This window comes from Pogona vitticeps, chromosome 15, assembly GCF_051106095.1.
Source record: "Pogona vitticeps strain Pit_001003342236 chromosome 15, PviZW2.1, whole genome shotgun sequence".
Classification (NCBI taxonomy): Eukaryota; Metazoa; Chordata; class Lepidosauria; order Squamata; family Agamidae; genus Pogona; species Pogona vitticeps.
The window spans coordinates 1,028,396-1,056,040 of NC_135797.1; the positions used below are offsets into that span (position 1 = coordinate 1,028,396).

The 27,645-nt window shown below is 54.0% G+C and overlaps 2 protein-coding genes across 16 annotated transcripts in view; both read left to right on the forward strand.

Annotated features, from left to right (window-relative positions):
• Positions 1 to 10,530, forward strand: part of ADAMTSL4 (ADAMTS like 4) — a 46,096-nt gene extending 35,566 nt beyond the window's left edge. For 9 of the 11 annotated variants that reach the window (XM_072984013.2, XM_072984017.2, XM_072984016.2 and 6 more), the window contains 12 exons: positions 872 to 1,008; positions 1,318 to 1,522; positions 1,623 to 1,795; positions 2,348 to 2,453; positions 2,772 to 3,086; positions 3,498 to 3,627; positions 4,683 to 4,887; positions 5,097 to 5,270; positions 5,815 to 5,988; positions 6,463 to 6,642; positions 7,236 to 7,380; positions 8,961 to 10,530. In XM_072984013.2, the coding sequence (XP_072840114.2) occupies positions 872 to 1,008; positions 1,318 to 1,522; positions 1,623 to 1,795; positions 2,348 to 2,453; positions 2,772 to 3,086; positions 3,498 to 3,627; positions 4,683 to 4,887; positions 5,097 to 5,270; positions 5,815 to 5,988; positions 6,463 to 6,642; positions 7,236 to 7,380; positions 8,961 to 9,100 (2,084 nt within the window). In that variant the 3' untranslated portion in view covers positions 9,101 to 10,530. Of the gene's footprint in view, positions 1 to 871; positions 1,009 to 1,317; positions 1,523 to 1,622; positions 1,796 to 2,347; positions 2,454 to 2,771; positions 3,087 to 3,497; positions 3,628 to 4,682; positions 4,888 to 5,096; positions 5,271 to 5,814; positions 5,989 to 6,462; positions 6,643 to 7,235; positions 7,446 to 8,960 lie in introns of those variants that run through there. The other 2 variants (XM_072984020.2, XR_012082062.2) reach the window with 2 other exon arrangements.
• Positions 10,531 to 12,134: 1,604 nt separating this feature from the next.
• PI4KB (phosphatidylinositol 4-kinase beta) overlaps positions 12,135 to 27,645 on the forward strand; it is a 30,855-nt gene continuing 15,344 nt past the window's right edge. The window contains exons 1-5 of one of the 5 annotated variants that reach the window (XM_072984022.2): positions 12,135 to 12,449; positions 14,158 to 14,208; positions 15,235 to 15,281; positions 15,368 to 15,496; positions 20,591 to 21,600. In XM_072984022.2, coding sequence (XP_072840123.2) covers positions 20,620 to 21,600 — 981 coding nt within the window. In that variant the 5' untranslated portion in view covers positions 12,135 to 12,449; positions 14,158 to 14,208; positions 15,235 to 15,281; positions 15,368 to 15,496; positions 20,591 to 20,619. Of the gene's footprint in view, positions 12,450 to 14,157; positions 14,209 to 15,234; positions 15,282 to 15,367; positions 15,497 to 19,248; positions 19,385 to 20,590; positions 21,601 to 27,645 lie in introns of all 5 variants that reach the window. The other 4 variants (XM_072984023.2, XM_072984021.2, XM_078382187.1 and 1 more) reach the window with 4 other exon arrangements.

The window sequence follows — 27,645 nt, forward strand, 5'->3', positions numbered from 1 at the left end:
CGTTTCGGGAGGGAGGGGTAGGAAGGAAGCCTCAGCCTTTAATCCTTCCTTTTTTCGGGGGGGGGGAGAAATACCTGGAGATGGGGTTCCCGTTGGTGAAACTCTGCATCAGCTCCAGGATGCTGCTCCTCTCGGTTCAGGGCCTAGAAAATCCCAGAGCCTTTCATTATCTCATCTCACCTCCAAGGTTCTAATCGTTATCATCAAAGTTCATTTACTTGCCTTTTGAGATATTCCTTTCATAGGGGGAAGCACGGGATAATTAAGTCAGTCAGAAAGGCGGTTGAATAGATATATTCCAATTTACACACACACACCCCTGGGCTCCCTCTTATGGCGGCATCTTGTTCTCAAGGTTCTCGTCCTTAATGTGGAAGCCTTTAATGCCCACTATTTCTGCACCCAGTTCGATCATCCTTCTTGACTTTCCCAGCCAGCCTTTCCGTGCATCCATCCGTCTTTTGTTCCAGCCACTTTTGTCTCCTGGAACCCCTTCAATGGATCCTAAAGGATGTCCTGGAATAAATATTCTGAAAATACATTTTGATGGCAGACATAAAACCTGGTAGCTGCGGACTGCATTTTCCGGAATCAATGATAACTTGAAAAGGAACAAAAAAAAGTCTCTTGTGTGTCTTGTGTCGGGCAGTTCCGCAGGTGACTGAGTTGTCCATGGTATGAAAGGAAAGGGGAAAGAGAAGGGGACTGAGATGGGCAATAAGGAGAGCAAGGGAGGGGAGGGAAAGTCTTTAAAGCCCTTTGCCAGTATTTCCGTTGTCACCTGTACAAGGATGTTTATTCGCCAAAGGTAACTAGGCCTATTTATGAGCTTCCTGAGCTTTGACCATTTCATCTTGTTTTCATCTTGCAGTGCAAGGCTCCCAGCGCTGTGAGCTGAACTGCCGTCCCATCGGCCACCGATTCTACGTGCGCCACACGGAAAAAGTGCGAGACGGCATCCCGTGCGAGGCCTCCTCCCAGGATATCTGCGTGGCCGGGCAGTGCCTTGTGAGTTCAGTGGCTTACCCGTGCACTGGAAGGGTCGGGGGGGGTGGGGTGACGGCAGCAGGGGCAGCTCTTTCGGGGAGCTGGAGAAGATTTCAGGGGGGAGTGGAGAGCCTGGGCCCCCCTCCCACAATACAAATCATTCCTCCACCTCCAAGCCACATTTCTTTTAACAGAAAAAGTGAGTCTGAATAAAACAAAGCTTGTTTTATAGGAGAAGGGTGCCCCCTGGTGGCCCTGGAAAGTGTCATTTCTCTCTCTCTCTCTCTCTCTCTCTCCCTCCCTCCTTTCTGGCCTCTGTCTCTTCCCCAGACTCCTGGCTGTGACGGGATCCTGGGTTCAAATCGAACCCTGGACAGTTGCGGCGTCTGCGGAGGGGACCACACCACTTGCAAGCTGGTGGTTGGCAACTTCAGCGAGACGGACGTCCCCATCGGGTATCACCGCATCTTGGAGATCCCGGCGGGGGCCACTCGGATCCACATCAGGGAGATGACCCGAAGCCCAAACTACCTGGGTCAGTACCAGCCAGCCGCTGGGAAAGTTCCTTTTTTTAAAAAAAGCAGTCGGTTGACACTAGCGTCCAAAACATTTTAATTTTTCCTGTCTACTCCCAGCTCTTCGTAGCCACAACGGCAAATCCATCATCAACGGAAACTGGGCGGTGAACCCACCCGGGCGCTACGAGGCGGCCGGGACGGTTTTTGTCTATAGCCGCCCGGGGAACGACAGGCAGGAAGGGGAATCGCTGATGGCGGACGGACCCACCGTGGAACCTATAGATGTGTATGTGAGTATGCAGCAAGGGGAGGGGGCGGGGGGGGCTTCCCCTGCCTTAGGGATGACAAAGCTCAGTTTCTAGTCCTTAAGGATACACATGGGCCATGCTTTCCAAAACCTTAAAAAACCCCGTCTGGAGAGTACTGTACTTTCTGGCCCTAAGAGGGAATGTTTTGGGAATTCTCCTTGCGTTTGAGGTCTCTAAGAAACCTAGATATGCACATTATGTCTCATTTCAACAAACTCTGTGTCATTTACAGTTTCGGGGGGAAAAATAAGGGGCAAACCAAAGTGTGGCAGGTAGCCACTGGATGAAACAGGTTTTAAGTAGACTTAAGAGGAGGAAAAGGGGACTATAGTGTGTATTGTCTGGGATGGTTGGTAGAACATCCAGGCTCAGGAAATGTCTATCTTGGAGTAGCAGATTCTGAGGCCAGACAAGGAGAGCCCTGGATTATGAGGCCATCCTATTGGATCATTGTGAATCCCATTTATGGATTTGGCCCCCATGCTCCTGTGCCCCCACCCCTTCCTAAACGCCCTCTACATAATCCTCTCGCAGATGATCTTCCAGCAAGACAACCCCGGGGTCTCCTACCAGTTCTTCCTCTCTTCTGCCCAGCCAGAGGACTCCCATCGTGAGCAACCTCCTTCTCGCCCAGAATTCGGTGAGCAAACCGGCCCCTTCCTCTCTGGCCCTGGCGGAGGTCCCTGGGGGGCTTCCCTTGGAGGGAAACCTACCAGGTGCTCTTGGGGGGGGGGGGCGAGACTGGCAAGGCCTGTGGGGGGGGGCTTCCTTCCTTCCCGGTGTGTCACATCCATTCTTGATGTGCTGCTGGAGAAAGGCCACAGGTCCGGATGGGTCCTCAGCAGAACAGGCGGGAGGGCTGGGGCGGGTGGGTGGGGGGGCGAGGGTCTGCCATCCCGGCGGCCCCTCCCCTCTTGCTGAACGGTGTTTCTCCTCTCCACCTCCCTCCACATACCAGGTGCCTTGACTCTGGTTTCCCCCGGCAGTCCCGCAGAGTCCCCTCTGAGCCACATTGTGCGCCCGGCGTCAGCCGAGGCGCGTCACCGAATCCCGGCGGGTCCCCCAGACTCCTCCGGCCAGTCGGGGAGGACTCGTGCCGTGGCCCCACCTCCTCCGGCCTCGGGCGGCCACTCGGGAAGGAGCCCCGGGACGCTGCAGCGCCACGTCCGGGTCCCACCCTTGCTGCCTCCCCTTCCGCACCACTCCGAGGGCTCGCACGACTACTACTGGAGGCGGATCGGCAACACGGCCTGCTCGGCCACTTGCGGGAAAGGTAAGCCCTTGACGGGCAGAGAAGCTTCTTGGTGGTCTCTTCCCTCGGTTTCCTTCAGCTGCTGGTTGACTGCTCCTAAACATGGAAGTTTAGTTGTCTGGCTCTGCCAGTTTGCCTTGCCCCCAGAGACAGAGCGGCCGGTCAGGAAAGGCCTGGGTCAAAGGTCAACACAAACAGGCCAGCCACTTTTTCTAAGCCTTCACTTGTAACCTCTAGGACCTGATGTGCCCTGTGGGGGAATCCTAATCCTGGCCTGCCCTGTAGGGTCGTTGTAAAGATCACACGTGTCATCTAATTATACATGCGAAGCGCCTGAAAGCACCGCCCATAATAACTTTTTTCAAAACCAAGGATGCTGGATGTTTCGGTTCACAGCCCTCAGTCGCTGACCCCGGGCGTCTCTCCCTTTAGGATTCTGGCAGTCAGTCTACCGTTGCATCTCCTGGGCTTCCCAAGAAGAGGTGGGAGAGGAACACTGCCACCTGATTCCGAAGCCCATCGTGCAGGAAGAGGTCTGCAACACAGAGCCCTGCCCGGCCTAGTGAGTGTTCTTGGTTTTTACCCCGTCTCGCGAGTTTTCCCATCCGCTGCCCTCTGCAGGCCAGGAGGGCTCCCGACACCCCTCGAGACCCTGAGGATTTTGTCCCCCCCTCCTCTTTTCGGTCAATTACGTCCCCGTGATTCATGCCCCGCGCCCACAGGAAGGCCGGAGCTCTTACTCATCTCATCGTTTCACAACGGACCAGAAGCCGTTGCGAAAGTAGCCAGAAGATAAAGCCACTCTCTCTCCGAGTGGAAGCGTTTTTTTGACCCTGTGCAATTTCTTCATAGCTTTCAAAACCTTGAGGTTTTTTAACAAGCAACCCAGAAATGTTTTCACGTGTTTTGCTGTTGACTCTCTCTCTCTCTTGCTCTCTGCTCACGGGTGCTTCGAAGAAGGGGTGCAAAAGAGCAAAAGCCAAAAGCTGCGCAAGAAGCCCAAAGGAGGCTGGTGGCGAGTCAGGGGCCCGTGGGGTGGTCCGGGAAGAGCCTGAGTTACCTCTCGGGCAACCCCACCCAGAATCCCCCCGGGCGGCAGGCCCAGTCGGACAGAAATCCCCCATCTCCAGGGTTCCATCTTTCGGACACGCAAGCGCTATTCCGGTAGATGGCAGGTCTTATTTCTAAGACAGGAAGGTTAAAAAGAGAGGGAAAAATAAAAAAATATAAAAACATTGTGATGGCCCAAACGTGCCTGAATCAAAAGCAGTCACAAATGTCCTGGGCCAGTCAGGCGCACAGCAAGCAGGCAGGCAGCGGCCCGAAAACCCACCCGAAGGAAAGGCTTTGCCTGCCAGCCGAAGGACAGTGGGGCAGCCTAGCCTCCAGTGGCAGGGAGTTCCACAGCTTGGAAGCCTCCACTACAAAGGTCTAGTTTTTGCTCTTCTTCACTGCCCCCAGAGGATGCTTGTTTCTTCAGGGGCAGCGATTGTTATTCTTCTGTCCTGTGTCCCCTAATAAAGGGATCAATTAATCGATCGATTGATCCATTGGCAGCCAGCCGCAGAGGCTTCCCTGCTCTTAACCTCTTGCCCCTTTTGACACCCCCTCCCCCAGCTGGGACGCAGGTGACTGGTCAGCATGCAGCAAATCCTGCGGCCTGGGCACTCAGCACCGCCAGGTCCTCTGCCGGCAGATCTACGCCAACCGCAGCACCGTGGTCCACCCGCAGCGCTGCGGCCACCTGGAGAAGCCCAACGCCACCCAGGCCTGCCAGGTGCAAGTGTGCAGCCACTGGGAGATCCACGCCAACTGGAGCTCGGTAGGAGGAGGAGGAGGAAGAGGGGGGTGGCTGGAAAAGTGGGGGCGGGCGGCAGGACAGGGGGGCTCTGGAGGGGCGGTCAGGTGGGGGCGTCCGATTCTGAGCCACTCGCCACGGCCCGCGGGGGAGAACCACGGCAGAGGCGTCGCCCTCCCTCCCCCGTGTTCACCCTCCTTCCTTCGCCTTCTCTCTCTCTCCTCGCTTCCTAGTGTTCTGTTCTCTGTGGAACAGGCCACCGAACGCGCCACGTCCGCTGTGTCAGCAACGAGGGGGCCCTGCTGAGAGACAGCGACTGTCCCAGCAACAACCGTCCTGAAACCAGCGAGGCCTGTGATGTGGGGCCCTGCGTCCGGACGTGGTTCTACAGCGACTGGAGTAACACGGTATGTCCTTCCCCCTCCCGCCTTGCGCCGCTTTTCTGCCCCCCCTTTCTCTCCCGCCTGAAGCCCTTCACGAGCGAGGCCTCCGAAGCAAGCAGGCCCACCAAGGACTGCCTGAGCCCCTCTTCAGAGGGCCAGAAACGGACTCGGAAGCTCAGAGCCCTTGGGCGGCCGGCTGCGGTCAGCCTTGGACCGGTCCCTCCCTCAGCCCTGCCCCCACCCCCCATGGAAGCGCCCACCTGAGGTGAGTGGAGAGAGAGAGAGAGAGCACAGAGACGGACGTTTCATCCGCTCGTGCAGAGGAAGTCTCAGGAAAGCTGGCCGTTCCTTCACCTCTTGTCAGGAGACGCCCGTCAAGGTCTGGTAGAACTCGACAAGAGAGAACAGGAATACAGGAGAATTCGAACGCATGTCTGTGTGAGAGAGCCCGCCAAGGCAGATATTAACAGGGCGCTCTGGACTGCCAAAGAGCGGTGGGACTTGGGGAGTTTGTCTCACACACGACCGCCGACCCCCGTTCCCACCTTTCCCCCTCTTCTGCTTCCAGTGCTCGGCCGAGTGCGGGACTGGGATCCAGCGCCGTTCCGTGGTTTGCCTGTCCAGTGACGCCGACGGGGAGGCCGAGGAGAACTGTGCCGGCGCCAAACCGGCTGAAATGAGGGCCTGCAGCGGGGGTCCCTGCCGGCGTGTGGCCCGTTGGTACAGCGGGCCCTGGAGTACGGTGAGCCAGGGTGTGGGCGGGAGGGCCTGGGCCCCGTTCTGTCCTCCTGGAGACCTCGGCCCTTCCTCCGACTGAAAAGCGACCACTTGGGAGTGAGTAAGAAAAGAGGATAACAGGTCTTTTAAAAAAAATTGGTGTTCTTTTGCAAATAACGCCCTTAAAAAAGAATGTTGAAAAGCAATTAGGAACGTTAACTTGTTGCACTGGCAACGGAAGCCCTCTCCTGCTTTTTGCATTCTTTTAGAGGCCTGAGTGTCTATCCTTGTTTCCCCAAGCGAAGTAACTCAGGGCAGGCACAACAACCTTCCTCTTGTGTCATGTGACTTCGTTGGGCGATGCAGTCCAGGCAGAACCAAACTCTGCTTGCGGCCCACCTTCCTGCTTTCCATATAAAACTCATTTCCCCCAAACTCTGCCTTTTCCCCCTTGTGGTGACCACTCTCCCCCCCCACCCCGCAACCTTTGCTGTGACAGTGCTCCTCCGACTGTGGCACCGGCACCCAGCGGCGCGACGTCATTTGCGTGAGCAAGCTGGGCACAGAGTTCAATGTGACGGAGGCCTCGGAGTGCGCCCACCTTGAGAAGCCGCCCTCCCTCCAGCCTTGCGCTGGCACTTCTTGCAAAGCCCGCTGGTTTTCCACGGCCTGGAGTGCGGTGAGTGGGTGCCAGCCAACGGGCCAAAGGCTTTCTGGACGGGGGTCCGGAAAACCCCCTCATTAACTGGGTTGGAGTTTTGGGACACTGGGTGCCTCCCCAGTCTTGAGTGGCAGCTTTCTGCTCAGTGAAGGAAGGAGATGAATGGAATTCAAAAAATAGCAAATACAGTAGGACCCTCTTATCTGCAGGATCATCCCCTGCTGCTGTACTTATCCGTGGTCTGAAAATATTAAAAGAAAAATCCTCCAAAATACTGTATAGATTTCTAATGGCGAAGTTACCGGAACTGGCCACTAGAGGGGGCCAGAAACCACACTATGTGTTGTATTTTTGCTATTAAAATCGGGTTCAGTGTTTTTCAGCCTGGTGGGGGGGGGGAGAATGTGCCTGATGCCCTGAGGATACACGGGCCCCACAGAGGATCCTAGCCACTTGGAGGGTGTTATATTGAAGAAGGCAGGCAGAGGGAACAAAGTGGAGCAGGATGAAACGGGAGAAGCCGGGGACCAGGCAGGGGAGGGGGCCCCCCTTCCGATGTCTCTGCGATGACCCTTCTTTCCTCCCCCCCCCCCCCGGTCTGGCCCTTGCAGTGCTCCCGCTCCTGCGTGGGGGGCGTCCAGGTGCGGGAAGTCCAGTGCCTGACCCCAAACAGGACCCTGACCCACCTCTGCCCGCCGGACCTCAAGCCGGCCCAGAAGCGACCCTGCAATACCCAGCCCTGCCTCCCGGAGCTCGGTAAGAAACCCTCCCCGGAGCCTGTGTCCACTCCAAGCCGGGACCCTTAAGCTGGGACTCGGGAGGTAGGCCAACGACGAAGCGTGGGGTGTGTGGTCTGGTGTGCGGTGTGGTTTGTGGTGTGTGCTGAGCGCTCTCCTTAGGCCAGGGCGGTGGCAGCCGGGGGTGGGGGGTGGGGGGGTGGGAAGGTTGGAGCCTGGAAGAATTTTTATTGGGAAACTGGGTCCCAGAACGTTCCGTAGGCACAGCCGCAGGTCAGGCGCCCAGGGAGGGGATTCTCGGGGGGGGGGGAGCCACAAAAATGGCCTAGTTCAAGGGAGAGGAGGAGCCAGTCCCCAACCTCCGCGCTCCTCCATGGCGGGGGCCCAGTTCCTGGCTAGGCTTCCTCCCCCCCCCCCACTGACTAACAGATTGTCTTTCTTAAAGTGTGGTTTCCAAAACTGGACACAGGACTCCCGATGAGGCCTAACCAGTGCCAAAGAGAGGGGGAACTTGGACTTCATGAGATTCGGAGACTTTAGTACTTCCGTTTTTTCACCCTAAAATAGCACTGGCCCTTTTTTTGCAGCTCCATCACACCATTATCTCATATTCAGCTTGTGGTCTACAACAGGGGTCCCCAACCTTTTGGGGGCTGCGGACCAGCTGGGGGGAGCGAGTTCCATGCGCTGGGTGGTGGGGGCACCCCCCGCACTCACGTGGTGGGCGTGTTGCCCTTGCAGGGACTGCCCACCCACCGTGCAAGCGTGGCACGCCTACCGCAGACATAACACGCCCACCACGCGTGGGGGGGGGGTTTTTGCAGAGATCTGTATCCGTGGCCCAGTTCTGGCAAGCCCACGGACCGGCACCAGGCCACGGACCAGGGGTTGGCGACCCCTGGTCTACAAGGTTTTAGCACTGTGTCTTGCTCTCTAAAAGTTCTGACTAAAACCTTAACAGGATTCACACACAACCTAGTGGCTTTCCAATTACTTATTACTTCTAAATCTTTGTGTTGCACCTCACGCTGGAGTGTTACTGCCAGAGCATGAAGACCATCTAAACACTAACAGATTCACTTTAGTACCTGCTTGTTTGCGTCCCCATCCCGCCCATGTCTTACTATTCCTTGTTACTTTACAGAGAATGGGTTAGTTTCTTGTTCCTGGAGCAGTTTTCTAAAGTATTTTTAACTATTATTTTGGCACTGGAGGGGAATCTTTAAAATTGCCAAAAATATGTCCATGATCTTCTTCTTTTTTAAAAAAAGATGTTTTGAAAGAAGCTGTTCTCATTACATATACCCAAAAACCACATGGAATGTGTTTTCAAGAAGTCCATCCATAATATATTAGCAGATCAAAAGAAAGACCATCCAAATATTACCTGAAGTAGTGCATTATTGATATATTCCGAGTTTTGGGAAGGTTCTGTTTTGAACTACAAGTCCCAGAATCCCCAGCCAGCACCCTGCCGGAGGGAGGATTCTGCGAGTCACAGTTTGACCAAAGAGCTATCCTAGTCCCCCAGCCTGAGCGTCTCCTTTTCCGGCTGCCTGGTCACCTCTCTTCCTTCCTTCCTTCCTCCTTCCCTGACAGACGAAAACTGCCAGGATAAATATCCCAACTGCCCAGTGATCGTGCAGGCTCGCCTCTGCGCCTACTCGTATTACAAGGCTCTCTGCTGCGCCTCCTGTACGCACGCCCTGCAGAGGCGCCACGCTGGACCGAGCCGATAGCACCGGCGGACAAGACGGGTCCCAGACGTCTACCCTTACTTGAAACCTGGGGACAAATTTAAGTGGGGTTCTGGATGGTCGCCCCCTCTGATCACCTGAGACCCCCACCCCGACTACCATCACCACTTCACAGAAGTGGGGGAATGGAAGATCCCTGCCGAGGAAGATGAAAAGTGTTTTGAACTCGAGACTCAGAAGTTGTTTTCCAGGACTGAACCTTTTCAGGATGAAATATCCTGTACTGGTTCCGATCTTCCTGGGGGGGACAGCCCACCCTCCTTGGAGGAACTAAGGACTCCCTCCTGCCCAGCGCCCACTCCTTCAGACTCGGGTCCCTTCCTCGGTGACATGGAACAGCGGGGACCACACACAAGCCCACCCCTTCGTGACTCTGGCTGAGAAGGCCTGTCTGCAAACGAGGCCCACCGAGAACCAGGCTGCCCCGGGCGGATCATCTGAAACCCCAAAGAGGCTTCGGCATTCAGCCTTCACCTCCAGCTGCTGCATCATGCTGACTGGGGCTCCAACCCCAGAGATCCTTCAAGGCTGCTGTGCTTTTCCAAAGGTTTCACTCCTGCTGGGATGAGCTGTAAGCTAAAAGATGTTAGTATTTTTGGCCCCACCCCTTTTGTGAGTCTACGCTGTACTGCGGCTCGGCTTTCTGACCAAACTTCGCCCGAAGCGAACGATTTCTGGGTGCACCCCTGAGGTCACGAAGCCGTCTTTCCCTCCACGCACCCAACTGCCCCATCACCTCCACGGCCAGAACGGAGCCCCTGGGGAAGGGACATCCTGGCTCGGCCTTTGCCCTCGAACCTCCTGCTCTGCTTGGTAGATGGGTTTCTCTGTGCAATGCCCAGGGTTGCCAACTCTTGTATGGGCCCCTGCTCTTGTGCCTCTTAAGCTGCCAGGAAAAAACAAGTCTACAAGAATTAAGGTGGTAACCTCACACCTTTTGGTAAACCTGGTCAGTTCAAATGACCAACAGTAGGAATGCTGGTGGATAAAATGGTGCTGGATACGGGCCAGCCCCCAGCCGGTGATGGCTCCTGTACCTTCTAGAATGTATAAAAATGCAGCGCTGGGAGGGGCGGGAGGGATTCAGCTGCACCTGTTGAATGTCTACACTGCTCTTAATAGCACCGGGGCCCTCCTGGAAGCTGGATGTGACATTACCTTGAACTGCAACACAGCGACAAGAAATGAAATGAAAACATTTATATTAAAGGCGTTTTACAGAGAAGGTTCAGAATGCTCAAATTATATAAAAGCAAAGAAATATATATAGTGTTATATATAAATTTTTATGATAAAGCTGAATGTATCTAGAAGTTCTGTTTCCCCACACCCCAGTCCTTGGGGTTTTGTGTGTGTGTGTTTTTTTTTGGTCCAAATCTAATTTATTTTTATTAAAGATTATTTGATGTTTACATCTGCTATCTCTTCCTTCCAACTCCCTGACTCATGCTTGGAATAAACTTAAGAGGGAGACATGGCAAGAGTTTAGGACATTCTGCATGAGGTACTCAGAACCAAGAATCATAAAATGAAGTGGAATTAAGGGCAAGAAAGACTTTTCTGGCATTTATAATTGATCTCTAGCTACTGCCGCTCCTAGCATGCTGGTGGGGAGAATGGGAGCTAAACCAACCCCCCCCCCCAAGTATCTAGGGAACTCTGATGCGGGAAGGCAGAAGGCTTCAAAAATTTCCTACAGGTTGCCAAACCTAATAAAAGGCCCTCCAGAAATTGCTGGGTTACGAACTTCCACCAGCCCTAGCCACTATGAGCCAGAGGTGGGGAATGATGGGACTTGCAGTCCGACAACATATTCTAACTTGCCCAACTTTTGTCTTCCAACAACTCATTGTACTTCTATGTGCACTTAAAAAAAGGGGGTATGCTTACATGCTGCCATTGGGTCTCACTTCCAGAAAAAAAATTTAATCAAATGAAGGATAATCTCTCTCTCTCTCCCTCCCTCCCTTTTCCTGGAAGCACTTCTTGGAAAGCCACGCAAGGGAGGGGGCAGCCTTGGGGGGGGTCGCCCTCTTTTCTAGCCCTGAAGATCAGAAGTGGGCTCTGAAGTTGGATGAGGACAAAAGGGGTTCTTAATATCCCACATGCTGCTTCCATGGGTAGCTTGCTTTGCCCTATATAGCACCGGTGGCATTCCATGATAGACTGTGCTTGCTCGTGGAGGTTCTCTCAAAAGAAAAGAGGCTCCCAACCCAACGGATTTCTTCACTATCTCCCTGTTAAGAGGCCAGTCTTTCTCCAGTGACCATCGTGAGGCCGTGTCCAGTCCAATGCCCATTATGATCACCCAAGACAGAGGCTGCGGCGTTGTGCTCCCCTGATGGATGAGTTCGTGCTGCAACTCCCATCATCCTTCACTGCTCGCTCTGCTGGCCGGGGCTCATGGGAGCTGGAATCCAACATCTGGGGGGGAGGGGCGTCCAACCTTCTCCCCCTTCCCCCGCCCTGCCTTACTTCTGAGGAAACGTGCCCGAGGAATCGGGTTACATTACAAGACTCTAGTCCCATGCAAACTTTTGATGGAGGTGGAGAGGAATCTCTTTGACAAAGAGCACCTGACTCCCGAGTAGACACTTGCGCAGGATCGAGATCCATTCTTTAAAACCCCCGTGCAAATTTCCTTGCAAGAAGGCCCAGCTGCAGGCACCACCACTTTTACTTCTGAGTAAACATGGCACAGGATCAGGCGGGACAGCATGCCAAATGTAGGTGTGCGTAAAGCGTCCCCCCCCCTTTTTCTGGGCAGGTCACACTTACACACGAGTAAACCAGCCCCCCCCCTCCCCCGGGATTAACTGCAATTTAACGCGGCCACGCACCTCCAACTCAGGGGCGCGAGCTGCGTAGGCGGCGGCGCATGCGCGCTCCACCACCCCGGCCTTTTCCGAGCAGGCACTGGCTTAGACGCCCCTGGCTGTCTCCTCTCCCAGTTGGCCGCCCACGGGCCCCGCAAGGGGTCCTTCGCCTCTTCTCGGTGGGGGGGAAGGGGGAGCGGTGGGGGTGAGAAAATAATAATAATAATTTTTTTAAAAAAGCCCAAAGTCCTCTTGTGAAGAAAAGGCATTTTCCTCGTCGAAACACCCGCTCATTTATTGGTTCCGGGGTGCGCGAAGCGGGGAAGGCCCCTCCGGCACCGCCGCGGACAGCCCTGCATTGGGGCCCTGCCGCGGCCGGAGGAGGAGGAAGAGGAAGGAAGCGACCGAGGGAGGAAGGAAGGAAGGCGGGGAGGGAGGGAAGGAGGGAGGGAGGAGTGTGGCGGCGGCGGTGGCCGGAGGGAGTCCCCGCTCGCCCTCATGGGCCCCGGCGGAAGGTAAGGGGCCGCGACGGGGGGGGGGCTCCAGGCAGGCAGGCACTGGCGAGGGCACCCCTGGGGTCCTCTTGCCCTCCCCCCACCAACTGCCCCCCTCGATTTGCCCCCCCTCCCCGTCGCCCCGGCGGCTCCCGGGAGTGTGGGGCTCCCCCGCCCCCCCTTTTCTCGCCCCGGGAGCCCCTCAGGGACGTTGTCCCTTCATCGCCCTTCTCTCTGCCTCCCCCCCCCGCAGCAAGGACCCTCTTCCACTCCCCCCACTTGGGGGGGGCTCTCTCTCGGTCCGTTTTCTTCCCCCCCCTTTTATCCCTTATGGGGCTCTTCGAGGTGTTCCCTGCCTCTCGCCTTCCAGCAAACTCTTCTCCCCCCCCCACCACACACAGTTGCCCCCTTCTCCCTCCCCCCCCCCATGGAAGTCTCTCCCCCAGCCTTCCTTCCTGGTCTGGTTTCCCCAAATTCACCCCCTGGCCTCCCCCTTTGCCCTAAGTGAGGCTTTGTCTCTCAGCCCCAAACCCCCCCCCCAAGAATCTCAGTCTCCCCCCTTCTCCTCTTCTTCAGCCTCCCCCCCCCCAAAATAAGCACCTTCTGCCCCCCCCCCCACCATCATCTCTCTTGTGTCTGCCCTGCTGACAACTGGATCTGCTTCAGCCCCCTTTTCGGGTAATCATCCCCTTCGGAGTTCCTCCCTCAGCGACTCATAACTTTCTCTCCCTCCCTCTGCTGCCACCCCATTGCTCCCAGTTTTTCCTGCCTCCCCCCATTTAATGTTCCTCGTCTCACCCCCCCTTTTTTTCTTTCATTAACTCCTGGAATCCCCCTTCCTTCCCTCTCCATCCTCAGCTTCCTTTAATTTATTTTCTTTTTTTCCTCACTCTCTCCTGGCCCCTTGTCTTTGCAGGGCTCCGATGTTGCCAGAGCCCCTTCCAAAAAACCCCACTTGCTCATTTCCCTCCTGAAATATACAGTATCTCTCTCCTCATGGCGCCTTCCTGTATCTTTCCTTCGCTCCATTCTTTTCTGTTTACACGTCGGTAACCTTTCCTTCCTTTTTCTCTCTGCTTTCAAGGCCCCTCAACGGAAAAGCACATTCTCAGCGTCCTCCCTCATGGCAGCTTCTCCCTCTGCTTTCTTCCTCCCGCCTGGTGCCACCAGATTTCATCCTCCTGATTTTCTTCTCTAGACTGACATTTCTTTCCTCTGTCACTTCCCTTCCCCCCCCCCAAAAAAAACACGTACACACACGGTACACCCCAGATTTCTGCCCCACTGGATGGGTTTTCTCTTGGTGGTTCTAGCTTGTGCCGCGGTCTCATTCCAAGATAGCATGCGCTTGTCGCTCCCCGTTCATTCGTTGCTCCCTCTTTCCCTCTGGGTTGGTGGTTGCGGCTGCACTCCCTCCCAGAAGCGGCCTGCAGGACTGGCCTGACCAGGTCAACCTGCATGGCAAAGGGGTGCTCTTCATTCTTTTCTGTCTGTGTTTGTTTGAAGGGGGGGGGAGGTTGCAACTGTTTTGTGTCCCAAGCATAGAGACAGTAACAGAGTCCTTAGTCCTTAATTTTTTAAAAAAGAGATAATTATGTATGTTTAAATTGGCATAAATAGTTACCTGTGTCACATCCACAGGCAGGCGAAAGTGACATCCCTTAGTTTTGCTCATTCTCAGTTAGCCTAAAATGTTATTTATTTATCTATTTACTTTCCCTTTAAAAAGGACCCGAGGCGACTTGCATCATTAAAAGGCAATATTTGAAAGCGAAAAACAGTAAGCATACAAATATTTTAAAAGAATCAAATAAATACCACACACTAAAACCTAGATAGAACTGCTGGGCGTGAGACTAGTAAAAAGTTTTTTGCGGGCTGCTTACTTTTGGTGGATATATTTGTGCAACAATTGAGCACCGCAATTCTCACATGCTGTATGCTTTGTTTTAATTTTAGGAAATGCTGGCTTTTAATATACTTCCTGTTCTGTCCCCCAGCGCCTTCCTTTGGGATTTCTGGAGTCTATTTTGCTCCTCTGAACTATATTGTCAAGAAGCAAATGTGTTTTAAGCATTGTGTTAATTATAAAGCTGGGGTGAGACGACTTTTGCCCAGTTGGGTGGAGGTGGAGAAGAGACAGAAGGATCACCCTAGGACTTTCCCTTCCTCAATTCCTTGGGGTGTTTTAAGCCCACGTTGGTTCCTGGAGGGCAACTTACGTGGCCCTTGCCTTCCCTGCCTTGTCTTGTCCCCCTCCATTCAGGTAAAAACAGGTGCTGGAGTTGAGCTGATGCCCTAATGCCAGGGGGGGGGGTCTCTCCTAGCTCACCATGAGCTGCTGCTTTTGCTGACATGTCTCCAGCCCCTGTACACCTTGCCCCTGTACATGGCAAGATGTACAGGGGCTGCAGATGGTGTTTTGAACTTGACCTGTGGAAGAGTGGTTTGGATATATGAACGGTGAGTGCTCCTTATGATTAAGGAGCACAAGAAGCGATCTTATCCTGAGATTAGCCCAGGATTCTGGACACTGACTGGCAGCATCTCACCAGGGGTTCTGATAGGATTCTCCCCTGGCCCTACAAAGATGTTCATGAAACATCGAACTTGTGACCACCGGCCTAATCAATGCGTGTGTTCTGCGGCTGAGCTGCCTCAAAGGGATGAGGCAGGATTATAACATTGTAAAGTATGAACCACTTCCTCCTTCTTTCGCAAATGGAGTGTGCTCTGAATGCGAGAGGGTGCAGGAGGTGTCTCTCCAGAGGCCTGTGTAACCGAAGGTCTTTCTGGTTTTTTTCAGTGCTCGAGAGAGGGTGTGTTGCACGCAAACCAGACACTGCTGCTCAGGTGAGTGGATCTGAAAGGCCGACCTTCACTCTGACTCCGTCCCCAAACCCCAGCTCTGTGTGTCTCACGTTTCCTCTTCCCTGAAGGTGCAACGGATCGTTACGGTTGGGAAGGATTCCTTTGAGTCCCGGACTCAAGAGATGGCTGACTCGGCCGGCCTTGCGCGTGTGTGTTTGAGCAGGAAAACGCTGCCGGGCCGGAGAAGAACGAGGCAAGTAAGTGATGGGTGGACCCTCTTGTTCTGTCTGGGGTGTTTCGGGTCTGTGCGTCCCCCCCCCCCGGGATTTTCTGGAGAAGGCCGGAGGAGCCCCAGAGTGGATTAGTTTCCTCTCTGCCTTGAGTGACTTTTTCCTGGGCCATGATTTTTGAGGTGGGCTTGGGGGAGGGATTGTGTTGGGAACGCGACGTCCTCCCTGCCTTTCAGCCGCCTTGGATGATACTGATGTCGGAACACTTTGTACTCTGTTTTATTCTGTTTTTTGTCTTAATCCTGCACGTGGGCAACTCACGTGATGTTGCAATGGCAGCTGCCGTTCTACAGCTTGTTTAGGTAATTTCTCCTTTTCTGTACATTCTTCAGTCTCTTTTACCGCATGAATTTGCCCTTTCTCCTTGAAGGGAGGGGCATGTGTTTTGGGAACTCAGGCCCTCCTTCCACTTCCTAAGATTTGACCAATGGTGACGTATCCTCTTTTAGACCTAGTTTTGTATCCCTAAGGACTAGGAACTTATTTTCCTTCTCAGGATCTCAGAGACCCTCAGGAGAGTGTTTTCCCAGTCCCTGTATTTGTATGGATTTAGATCAGATCCCCTTGGGAAACTCCTCCAATTCTACATCTCAGTGATTTTTTTTAAAACGGAGGTTCTGTAATTGCTTGTGTTTTACCAAAATTTAGACTTAAATCTGAGCTTACTTTCTAAAGCTGGACAATTTGGTATTCTGCATCCAGCCTTAAGCTCAGTACGCCCATCCTGTCAATTTCCTCCTTCTCTTTTAATTGGTGCTCTGGTCTGTAATGACTCTTGCTTTTGTTTTTTTAAAAATATATGTGTTAGAGTAACCCTGCAAAGAACTCTGTAGGCATCGTTTTTCCTGGCCTTCTTGATTGCCCAGTGTGGAAGGTGAGCTAGCGTTATTCTCTGCCTAGGGCAGGTGAGAGGTTGTGCGGACTGCGCGCTGTCACCTTGTGGAGAAAGGGTGTGTTTGTGTAGGTACCCAAGCCATGGGCTTCCATTGTGTGCTATCCAGAATGCAAAGCAGGAAAATGACTCAGTGGCTTGCATCTCTGCTCAGGCTTGCCACAGTGTGTCTGTTGGGGTGTTTTATTTTTCTCCAGGCCACCCTCAAACCTGTTTTCTCACTCCTGTCAAACGGGAACACTTTAATGATTCCCCTTGCCTCTCCTCGGAGCTCAGGGTCTCTCGGGATTTCTTCCTCACAGGATAAAAATGACTGATTTCAGGTTTTCCAACCCAGCACCTATCCTCCAGAGGGGTTGCCGAACATCCCTAGTCAAGGCGGCATCCAGAAGATGCCAAGGCTTGTGGAATCCTAGATTGGAAGAGGGGAGTGCAAAGAGATCCCTTGAGAAGTCCAGGTCCCAGCTGTTTTCCCAGAGATAAGCGGTTAAAAGCTCAGCTGAATTAGAAAATATTGTTGTTTTGGTTGCCCAGGCTCCCCACAGGTCACTGTGAACGTGGGGTAATTCTGAGAAAAGCAACTTTTTCCGGGCCCTGCCCACCACCTTCTCATCCTTGTTCTCCGCTTCTGCTTTTCCTGAACGGAGTTGCTGCCTTCTGCTCTTCAAGCAGTTTTTGAAGGAGCCAAAGGAGAGGACGGACCCATGTTGTGATGCTTAAAGTATGTGTTCTAATCACATGCAAGTAATCAGAGCGGCTGAGGGGGTGGGAGGTGCGTGCACAGTTCAGTCTGCCGAGAGCTGAGCACAGGGGAGGGGAAAAAAAAAATCAAAGCTTCCTGATGGAAACCAGATGTCTGCAGCTGATCCAGAGGGGTGTATGGATGTGCGGGCTTGCCAGCTGAACTTCTCGTGCAGCCTGTAATGAACTCGGAGAGCTCTCTAGTTTGTCCTTTTGCAACGTTACATCCTCTGCCCCGAGGGATCTTGTGGGCCAAGGGCTGCTTGGAAACTTCTCAAAATCAAGGAAACGGGGCAGGCTTCGGCTCCTCCTAGGCAGACACCCTTCTGCCCCTTCCCCTCCCTCTGGCGTTGTGTCGAACAGGAGCTACGGCCTTGGATTGGAATTAAGTCTGAGGCCACTTAAAGATGACTGAGGCCTCAAATGGGTAGGGCTTTGGAAATGTGTGAAGTGAATAGTGATTTATAATTGCTGGGCAATTTTCTTTGTAAAGCAAGCTGGGTGGACAGCTTTGCACAAGAGCTGCTTTATTTAGCAAGGAAGGCGCCCCTGTGACACAGGCTTTCTCTGACCACAGGTTTTGACCCCAGGCTGGTGGAGGGGGCGGGCAGTATCCCCTCTCCCTTTCCCTGCCTGTCCTCCATTGCCAGTGTAGAAGAAGTAGAGGTTGATCCTGTGAAGGCGGCCCCGGGATGCTTGGCATTGAACCCCACCTCCTCCAAGCGAGCCTCAAGACATTCTCGTGGCGGGCTGGGGTTAGACGGCTGGGCTCGGCCCTCCGGAGCTGGGCCTCTCCCGGGTTCTGTGAAAGGTGCCTCCGTGCAGGGCGTCCGCATCAGCGTCGAGTCTTGCAAACGCCACACCAGGTCCTCGCCTTAAGCTAGCTTTTGCACCCTCCCAAATTTTCAGAACCCGGTGCCTCGTGTCGCCTTTAGTTTAAGCACTGGTTTGTGTGTGGTGGTGGTGCTGAGGAGGTCTGTGAGGAAGCAGGGAAGCATCGGAGGCAGCAGAGTAGCTGGGAAGCGTGCAGTAAACAGATCTCACCCTGCTAAGTTGCTCTGCCTTCCGGCGGGTTACATCACACGCTAAGCAGATAAACTGGGTATTCATTCCTGAATAAAACTCTGCCCTTAAATTAGCAGGGAGGCATTTAATTTTAGGCCCTGCGACCTGCTGGCGCGTCCTTCTCAGGCAGTAAACCATCATCTCCTGCTTCGGAGCTTAATCTGGAATTGTTATTGGCACAAAGGAGTGGAGTGAAAGCTTCTCTTTTAGGCAGAAATGAAATTGTCTTCTCTCTCTGTCTGTCTGTCTCTCTCTCTCTGTCTCTGAATGATTGAATTGGCTCCAAAAAGCAGACTTCCCTGACCTGATGCCACCAGTGATGGGAGTGTGGAAGATGGGAGTTGTTGTCCAGGATGTCTGGAGGGCAGCCAGATTAGAGAAAGTAGTCATACATGCCTGGAGTCCGAAACAGACAGGCTTGGCTCATTTGCCAGCTGTGGCCTGTGGTAGCCCCTCGTCCCTGGACAGATTGTAGGTATTCATGCGGTCTCAGAGAGGAGGTCCCTCTCTGCATCCCAAGGAATTCTGGGCTTTGTGGTTTTTAGAGGTCCTTAGAATCCTTTTCCATAGTTTGTGTGTGGGGAAGGCACGGGAGGTCTCTTAACAGATACTGAAATTATTCACCAAACGACATATCCTAAGATACGGCACTGTGGCATGCACCTCCGGATTGTCCTCTCTGTCATGGACTACAACTCCCAAAATCACCAAGCCATGTGTTTTTTCCTATAGACTCAGACAGAGCAGTTCCATTAAGTAGTGCTGTGTATTTGTAAAGGCTAATTTATGGTCCAATTATTCTAATAGGCCTAGGAAGACCAGCTCTCTTGACTTAAGTGGTTCTACTCAGCAAGTGACTTAAATTTGCATCCAATGTAGTTTTTAAGATTAGTAACTTAAGTCTTTAAAAAAAATCAATTCCCGCATAATCGGTAGATGGAAAAAATGTTTTCCAAGTCCATTTCCTACCTATAGAAATGGTTTCATTTGACACGTGTGCATCTCTGTCTTCCCACTGCAGCTTCCTGCAAGTAAATGCGGCACTGGACTGCAGTCGCAATGTCAACCCGTGCATCACTGGTGCCTGTCAGATCTTCTCTCAGACGATGCCAACATTAAGACCTCGAGCGAAATCCCTTAATGGGCTCGCTTTTGAGGTCGGTAAAATGAGTACCCAGGGAGCTGGGGGGGGTCCATGTGTAGCCTGCATAATTAACTTGTAAACCGCTCAGAGAGTGCTTGAAGCACTATGGGGCGGTATATAAGCAGCACGCTTTGCTTTTGCTTTTTAATCTTCATCCCGCCCCCTCTCTAGAATCTGTGCAAGGGGAACTGTGCTGCTTATTGTGGTGATGGTGGTGGTGGGGAGCAGCTCCTGTGTAGTGAGGATCGGCCTTCCGGCTTTGCCCCGGTAGTGGAGTCATGCCAGGCCTGCCTGGGCACCCCAGCAGTGAAGCAGAAGTGTGCAGTAGCTGGCCTGTGTCTCATATTCCTGACCCGTTGCTGTCCATATAATCCCCTTCAGGGCTCCTCGGCCTGGTAGAATCCCTGGTGTGGAGGACAGAGGAGTTGGCACGTGTGAGGGATGGACTGGGAATCATGCATCTCAGATCTTCTGTACGGGCTCGTCTCCCTGTCTCGCCTCTCCAAGAGGCCTGCAGGGCCTTGTCTGCACCAGCACCTTTGATAATTCTGTCCCCAAAGAGTTGCTATCCCCTCCAAAAGAGTGCTTTAACAATAGGCAACCTTCACCAACATGGGACCCAGCATCCCTATTTTCTAGAACAGGGGTTCCCAACCTTGGTTTGCCAGATATTCCTGGACTACAAGTCCCAAAACCTTTGCCACTAGCTCTTCTGCCAGGATTTCTGGGAGTTGAAATCCAAGAATATCCGGGAACCCAGGTGGGGAACCATTGATCTAGAACTTCTGGTGTGTTTATCTGTATGCATTTCTACATAGGACCTAGCATCACTAATCCTTATTCTGCCAGTGGAACTCATTGCTACCAGCTTGTCCGTTTGCCCCTTTGTCAGTTGGCCAAGCCCTCTTCCCTCCGGTGCCCTTTTGGGAGATCACTGTCTACCGAGGCAGGGGGCTTCCAAAGGATGGGCGTGCTGCCTTTTTTTTGTGTTTTCATATGATAATGTGTTTAGTTAGGTTTTTGCAGTGGACTTGCCAGTGTTTTCATTTTTAATTGCAGCCCCCCCCCCCCCCCGCCCCGGGACCTGTCTTTGGTCTCAGCAGGACATAAATTGAAAAAGAACTGAAATGTGGAAGAGAGGTTTCATTCTTTCTTAAGCAATAAAACACAAACAGGTTGGTTGGAACAACGCTGTCATTTTTGCCCATTTGCCTTCCAGCTTTGAAAGCGTATAGACCTGCCTTGGAGATGAATGACTCAGCCACAGATGCAGCCCCTCTGCCGCTGCCGCCACCACCACCAGGGGACGCGTCGGAGGAGAGGCCGACGGGAACACCACCTCCAGGCAGCAGCGAAGGGACACCTGCCATGACGCCCCTCGGGGTCATCACGGAAGGCGTCGGCGAGCTGGCGGTCATCGACCCGGAGGTGGCGAAGAAAGCCTGCGAGGAGGTGCTAGAGAAGGTGAAGCTGATGCACTGCATCTCATCAGATGGCACCATTCACCTGCGCGAGGGCGGGGGTGGGGGCGGGGCAGGAGGCCCCCCCTGGCGGCGGGGCCAGGCCGTCCCGAACGGACAGTGTTGCGAGATCAAGTGCTTGGATGACCCTCCGGAGAAAATCCAGGAGGAGGACGAGCAGGTAGCCCACTCGGTGAAGAACGCCCGCCGGCGGCAGAAGAACAACTCGGCCAAGCAGTCGTGGCTCCTGCGACTGTTTGAGTCGAAGCTCTTCGACATCTCCATGGCCATCTCGTACCTGTACAACTCGAAGGAGCCCGGGGTGCAGGCCTACATCGGCAACCGGCTCTTCTACTTCCGCAACGAGGAGGTGGACTTCTACCTCCCGCAGCTGCTCAACATGTACATCCACATGGACGAGGACGTGGGCGACGCCATCAAGCCGTACATCGTCCACCGCTGCCGGCAGAGCATCAACTTCTCCCTCCAGTGCGCCCTGCTGCTGGGCGCCTTCTCCTCGGACATGCACATCTCCACCCAGCGCCACTCCCGCGGGACCAAGCTCCGGAAGCTCATCCTCTCTGATGAGCTGAAGCCGGCTCAGCGGAAGAGGGAGCTGCCCGCCTTCAGCCCGGCCCCTCCTGACATGGGGCTCTCCCCGTCCAAAAGGACTCACCAGCGGTCCAAGTCGGACGCCACCGTCAGCATCAGCCTCAGCAGCAACCTCAAGCGGACGGCCAGCAACCCCAAAGTCGAGAACGATGAGGAGGTAATGCGGGGGGGGGGGATGGTGGCGGCGACAGGGGCGGGATGGCCTTGATCCTCGGTTTGACAGCATGGGCAGCGGAAAAGAAGAGCAGCAGGGGAAGCCGCCTGGTGCTGAGTCGGACCCACGAGGGCCCGCGCTAAGAGAGAGCAGCTGCTCCGTATTCCGTAGTGGGTCTGCCCTCCAGGTCTTCTGAAACCACATGAGATGGATGGGTTTCCGAGATGGCCTGGGGGATCTTGCAGGCTCTTGAAGCCAGACTTCATGAATCTTGTTTGTCTGGAACCCCGCCTTGCTTAGAATTTCAGATTTAAAGACTGCACCACAAGCATCTTGCAAATTCCACGCCAGGATGCTGTGTGGTTGTGGAGGTGTTGGTGGCTCTGGAGCTTCTTGTGTCCCGTCTGTGGCAGAAGTTAGAGAGAAACCTTGTGAGATCTGTCGGCCGGCCCCTTTGCGCTTCTCTGCCTTTATTAAAAGGGTGGGAAGAGAAGGGGGGAAAGAAACCCAGTTGAAAAGGGAAATACGGAAACTGACGAAAAGTCCGGGTCCAAAACTACCCCTCCCAGAGTTTCCAGCCATAGCCAGGCTGGATGGGTTTTGGGTTTTTTTTGGGGGGGGGGGAGTTGTAGTCCAAACGGTAATGGTTCTGATCTCTGGTCTGGGGACACCGGACTTTGCAGTCTTGCCAAATCTGGCCTTGCGTGGATATGACCCATCTAGAACTGGGAGTGGAATGTAATGCATTTCTCTCCTGACCGTTCCATTCATCGGTTCCACCGCAGCCTCTCGCAGAGGGAGGCTGGGAGGGCTGTTTTCTCTCGCTCCTTTCTTCCACTCCGTCCCATAAGGGTTTTTCTTGGCAGGGGCCATGTTGGGCGATCATTAAAGGAGAAAAGCGGGGTGGAATTTCAGTGCCGCTGGAGTAGGAAATGAATATTTCATGCCCAGACAGAATTTTCCCTGCCGCCGTCAAACTCAGCTTGCTGGCTCATGTTCATCGCTGGCTACCTTGTGTTCTTGGAGCAGGATTTGAGTGTGGGCAGAGCGAGAGATAAAGTCAGGGGGGCGAGGACGGCAAACTTGGGAAGACTTTTGCAGGAAGTTGGCTTTGCTCAGAGACAACCTGCCCAGTGCCTGCCAGCCAGGGAGCTGAAGCCAACTTTCTCCAGGATGGTGTCCACCCCCTGGTGTTTTGGACTCCCAGCAATGAAGGTGCTGTTGAGGACTGTCCTGTCCGAGCGGGTCCGAGCGGGTCCAGATGACCCACCAGGCAATGGAAGCTCAGATTGGCATGCCAGGCTTCCAGCTGGCTCTGAAATGGGCCAGCCGAGAGAGCACTCCTGCTGTGGGCCACTTCATTGTTTGCTGGAGAACAATGGGCCTATAGAAAGCTGGATGCCGGGAGGCCCCTGGTTGCCCGCCCGCGAGGGGGCCCTTCCCTTTGCCAACTGGGAACCGGAGCCCCACCTGCTCATAATTAATGCAGAGTTCTGCTGATTTGCGTTTTCTCTCGGCAGCGTCAAAACGGACTTCTCACCCCGAGGACACAGGAGCCTTTCTGAGCAAAACAGGAGAAGGCTTTGCCTCTCCTGAGTATTTAAAAGTACAGCCCCCAACCTTAGTGTCCTGCTAGCTTTGGAGCAGAATGGCTTTTTGAAAAAAAAAAAATTCAAAGGCAGCTGGCCTGGGCTTGGTGCTCGCACTGGCTTCCTCTCTCTTGAGCCAGGCCTGGGAGATCTGGAAGCGTATGGCCACCGGGCTCATGACACGGGGTGCAGCATCTGGCTCTTTTTCCCTGTGAGTCCATTGTCATCATGATACTTCTCAGCTGGAGCTAAGTAAGCCAGCCAGTTTTTAGTCTGACTTAGAAGGAAGCATTTAGCCTTAAGGGGCTTGAGCCCTGGTACCATTAGTGGTGCTGGGAGAAGGCCTGGACAGGGCCCCATATAGGCTGAGGGGGGGGGGGGGTTGGGGGCGTTATGCCCCATCCTGTTGAGTTGTGGGGAAGCCACAAGTGGCAGAGCAAACACTTTGACCATTTACAGCAGGAAATCCCAGGCACTTTCCTCACTCTGGTTCTCCCCCCCCCCAAAGTGTCAGAATTGTGCACATTTAGCAAAATTTCCCCGGTGCGGAATTTGGGTCATGGCGGCTTGGAATGTGCCTGGTGGTCCCTCCAGCTAAGAAGGCAAATGCTAAGTTCCCCTTTATAACAGTATTTTATGTGGTTGCCCCAGCATTTCGTTTTTCTTTCTTTCTTTCTTTCTTTCTTTCTTTCTTTCTTTCTTTCTTTCTTTCTTTCTTTCTTTCTTTCTTCCTTTCTTCCTTTCTTCCTTTCTTCCTTTCTTTCTTTCTTTCTTTCTTTCTTTTGCCTGCCTGCCTGCCTGCCTGCCTGCCTGCCTGCCTGCCTGCCTGCCTGCCTGCCTACCTACCTACCTACCTACCTACCTACCTACCTACCTACCAGACTTTAGAAAAGGGGGTTGATCCTTTCCAGCAGAATTTTTCATGCTGCATTTTGGGGTGCAGGATTCCCCTCAAACCTGTGTAGTGGCTGTGTCGTCTTTTGGTTTGTGCGGAGTTCGGAAGAGGTACATCCTTGGGCTCTGCTTCTCTGACGCGTCCCAGCTCCCCGAAATGTAAAGGCCAGGGACCAGGCACAGCGGGGCCCCGCCTGCTTTCACCCCTTGCTTGTGGGCATCCCTGGTCAGGGAAGAGGAAGCTGGGCTCAACGGCCCTTTGCCTCCCGTCCAAGAGTTCCATGACTGACACCCTTCCTCTGCTTTCTCCCAGCCTGGGGTCTGGTGACCAGGACAGCCTTTGGTTTCAGGCTAAACAACCATCGGATCCTGGCCGTGAAAGCTTTCAAGAAGACATTAAATGGATCCTTGTTTTGTACGCAGATCTGCGCAGAGTCCTCTTTTAACAGCCAGCCTCTGATTTGGAGGCAGCATCACCTTGAGTGCCACTAAAATATTACATCCATTGCCACGGGAATCCGAGAGGCTTGGAGGATGATGTGGCTTTGTTTCCTTTCCATTGTCAACTCCCGGGTCTCAGTATCTCTGCCAACAAAGTCCATAAATGGCGGCAGCAGGAATTGGGAGTGGGGGGGACAGGAGAGGCAGAAAGGGACGCTTTGGACCCCCCCCTGGTGAGTCGACCACCTCTTTGGCACGCAGGGTGTGGTCCAGAGTGTGAGCGATGGGTTGTCAAGTGGCTGTAGGGTCTGCCTTCCCTACCAGCTCCTTTCCAGAGGTCTTGGAATACACCGTCATCCCCAGGCAGCCCAGGCGTTGGGTCTGCCTGTCATGGTACCTGCCTGAGAACAGGGACGGGCGGAGAAAATTATTATGGTAAAGAATTTCAGGAAGTCCATGAGTTTCTTCCAATTTGGAAGAGAATGGTCTTGCAGGCTTTTGTGTGTGTTTTGTGTGTGTGTGTGTTTTAATCAGAGGTGGAAGAAAGCAAGACTTGGTGGGTGCTTTCACTAAAGGAGAGCCTGTGGGGGGCCCCCAGCTGCTCCCCTACCCTCACCCTGCCCCCCCCAGCCCACGTATTGCACCCAGGCAGGTCCTGTTTTCAGGGCCATCGTTCCTGGAAAGTGGCGGTTGTCCTCTCTCTCTGGGCTGCTTGTAACTCTGCGTTGTGGCAGCGCAGGTGAAACTGGCAGCCCGGCTGCAGGGAGAGGCCTCCGGCTTGTCCTCAGGTTTCTATGGTGGCAACAGCCAGAGAACAGAGAGTGGAAAGCCCCCCCCCCCCCCCGCCGGGGCAGAGGGAGCCGCTGAGTCAGAAATGAGTCAGGTCCACCCGGGCGAAGTTGGCACCTCAGCCCTTGGATTCCGGCGGGATTGGGGATGAGTCACGGAGTTGCCCCTTCGGCTCTCCGCGCAGGCGCTTGCCTCTGAGACCGAAGTCGCCCGTGCCTGTGTTTGGCGATACAGGCGTTGCCGTCGGAGGGGAGGCAGCTTGGGAAGCTTGCCGGCTGCCGGCTCCCTGAAACCACGCCGGGACCTTGCTCGGCCCTTGGCGTTTCCTCTTCCTCTCCCCCGCCCCCTCGTTGGCCACCCAAACTCAAGAGGAGACCCTCATGTCAGGAGGAGGGAGGAAGTGCCCAGCCTCCACAGGCCTCACCTGCTTTGCTCCTCCTGCCTCGACTGAGAGCACTAAGATCGGTCTGGAGGTGGTGGGGTTTCGGTGCAGGTGTGTGTGAGTGGGGGAGCCAAGGCCGCTTGCCCCCCCCCGTGGCGGACCAGCCACCCCCCCTTGGCTTCTCCCTCCCCCTCCTCGGGCTTTTTCACTGCAAGAAGCCTCCCGTCCTTTCCTGTCCTCTCGAAGGCTTGGCTGTCCGGGATCGGCTGGACTTCTCTGCCACGGGTCGGGACTGAGAGGAGAGGGGGGGCACCTCCCTTGCGTGATTTGGCCCCTTCTTCCGGGGTGTGCTGGGCAGCGGGGCAGCTTTCCCTTGCTTGCGTGAGTAATGCAACAAGAGGGAGCTCTGTGCTCTGACACAGGCGGAAACAATGGCCGATTCATCCTCCCCCCCCCCCGGCACCCGCTCCTCATGGGACCATAAGCAGAAAACGCTCGTTAATAGCCCGTGATATGATTTGGGGGACAAAGTCCATCCTGTTAGTTAATCATGTCGCTTGCACAGCCCTTGCAGATAATCTCCATTCACCTACCATGTATTCCCCCCCCCCCCCGGCGCCATGTTTCTCAGTTGCTCCTTTTCTTCCTCCCCCCCCCCCCCCAATCCACATGGTTGTGAGATGGATCGGACATTTCCTCCTCTTATCCTCTTTCCTTTTTGGGAATGAGCTAGTCCCGCTATCTCGAAAAACCTGTCATTGAGTTGGGAAAGATGGAGAAAAAGCCGGGGCATGCGACCGAAATGTTCTGAGACATTAGAGCAACTCCTAAGAGAGGCTAGGGAGAGGGGGGGGTTATACCCCCCCAGGACTGTTTTTGAGGCAACACGTCTTTCTCTTTTTGGGGAGAAATGCCATCTTCTCTGCTTGTCGCCAGGAATCACTTTCTTGGTTTAAAATGGGGGGGTGTAGGACTCCCTCAAAAGAGGAGACAGAATTCCAGAAATCTGAAAGAAATTTGTTCTCCTCCTTTTGGGGCCCAATGCCTCCCCCACCCCCGCTAAAATTGTCCCCTGATCTTCCCAAGTTGCCAGCAGTGTTTTGAGGCATGAGATGGGAGGGACTTAGCAAATAGATTTGTGGTGTGCGTAGAAAACATTCTGGTTTTGAAGCACAGGTTGTGTGGTCATCTGTCTGCCATATTTTAGCCTCGGATTTCCTGCGTTGGCAAGGAGCTAAAGTGGATGACCCTTGTGGCGGGGAGGGTGCAGTTGTCCCTCTCAACCTTTACAGTTCTGTGATTCTGATGCAGCCTTGGATCTTGTGGTGTAGTGTGGTTGTCAGTGTGTGTGTGTGTGTCTGTGGAGCCAACATCTGTGAAACATCACAGTGATGATCACCTGCAGGCTTGTGAAAATCATCCATGGCGACCAGGCAAGTGTTCAGAAGCCTGAATGTTGAGTCCGGTCCCTTTCCTGCTTGCTTTCCGCAGGGTGATTCTGCATCGTCTCGGTGCTGGTGGGAGGCCAGCCCCTTCCCATTTAGAGCAAATCCCTAAAAAGAGAAGGGGTGTCTGGATTTGGCCGGCTCACCTACCAGCCCACACAGTCTACGTGTTTGGCTTCCCTTGCATTTTATTTTAAAGTGCTCTTTTTAAAGGAGCCGCCAACTCCACCTACCCTGATGAGCTCGGTCTCCTCTCAGAACGCCAGCATCTCTCAAGCAGGGAGGCGTTCCGTGGCATGAAGAGGAGGGGAGATGCGTTTTGGCCCCTGTCGCTGCCAAAGCAGCGTTTGAGGTGTGTGTGTGTCTGGGGGTGGGGGTGGGGGGGTGCACTTAACACTGGGAAGGAAGATAGTAGGAGGTCCACGCGGGAACTGTCTCCCTCTTTCTTTCTTTCCCCCCCCCTCTGCATTTTTGCCCTGCTCCTTGCTTCTTTCTCTTCCTAATAGCA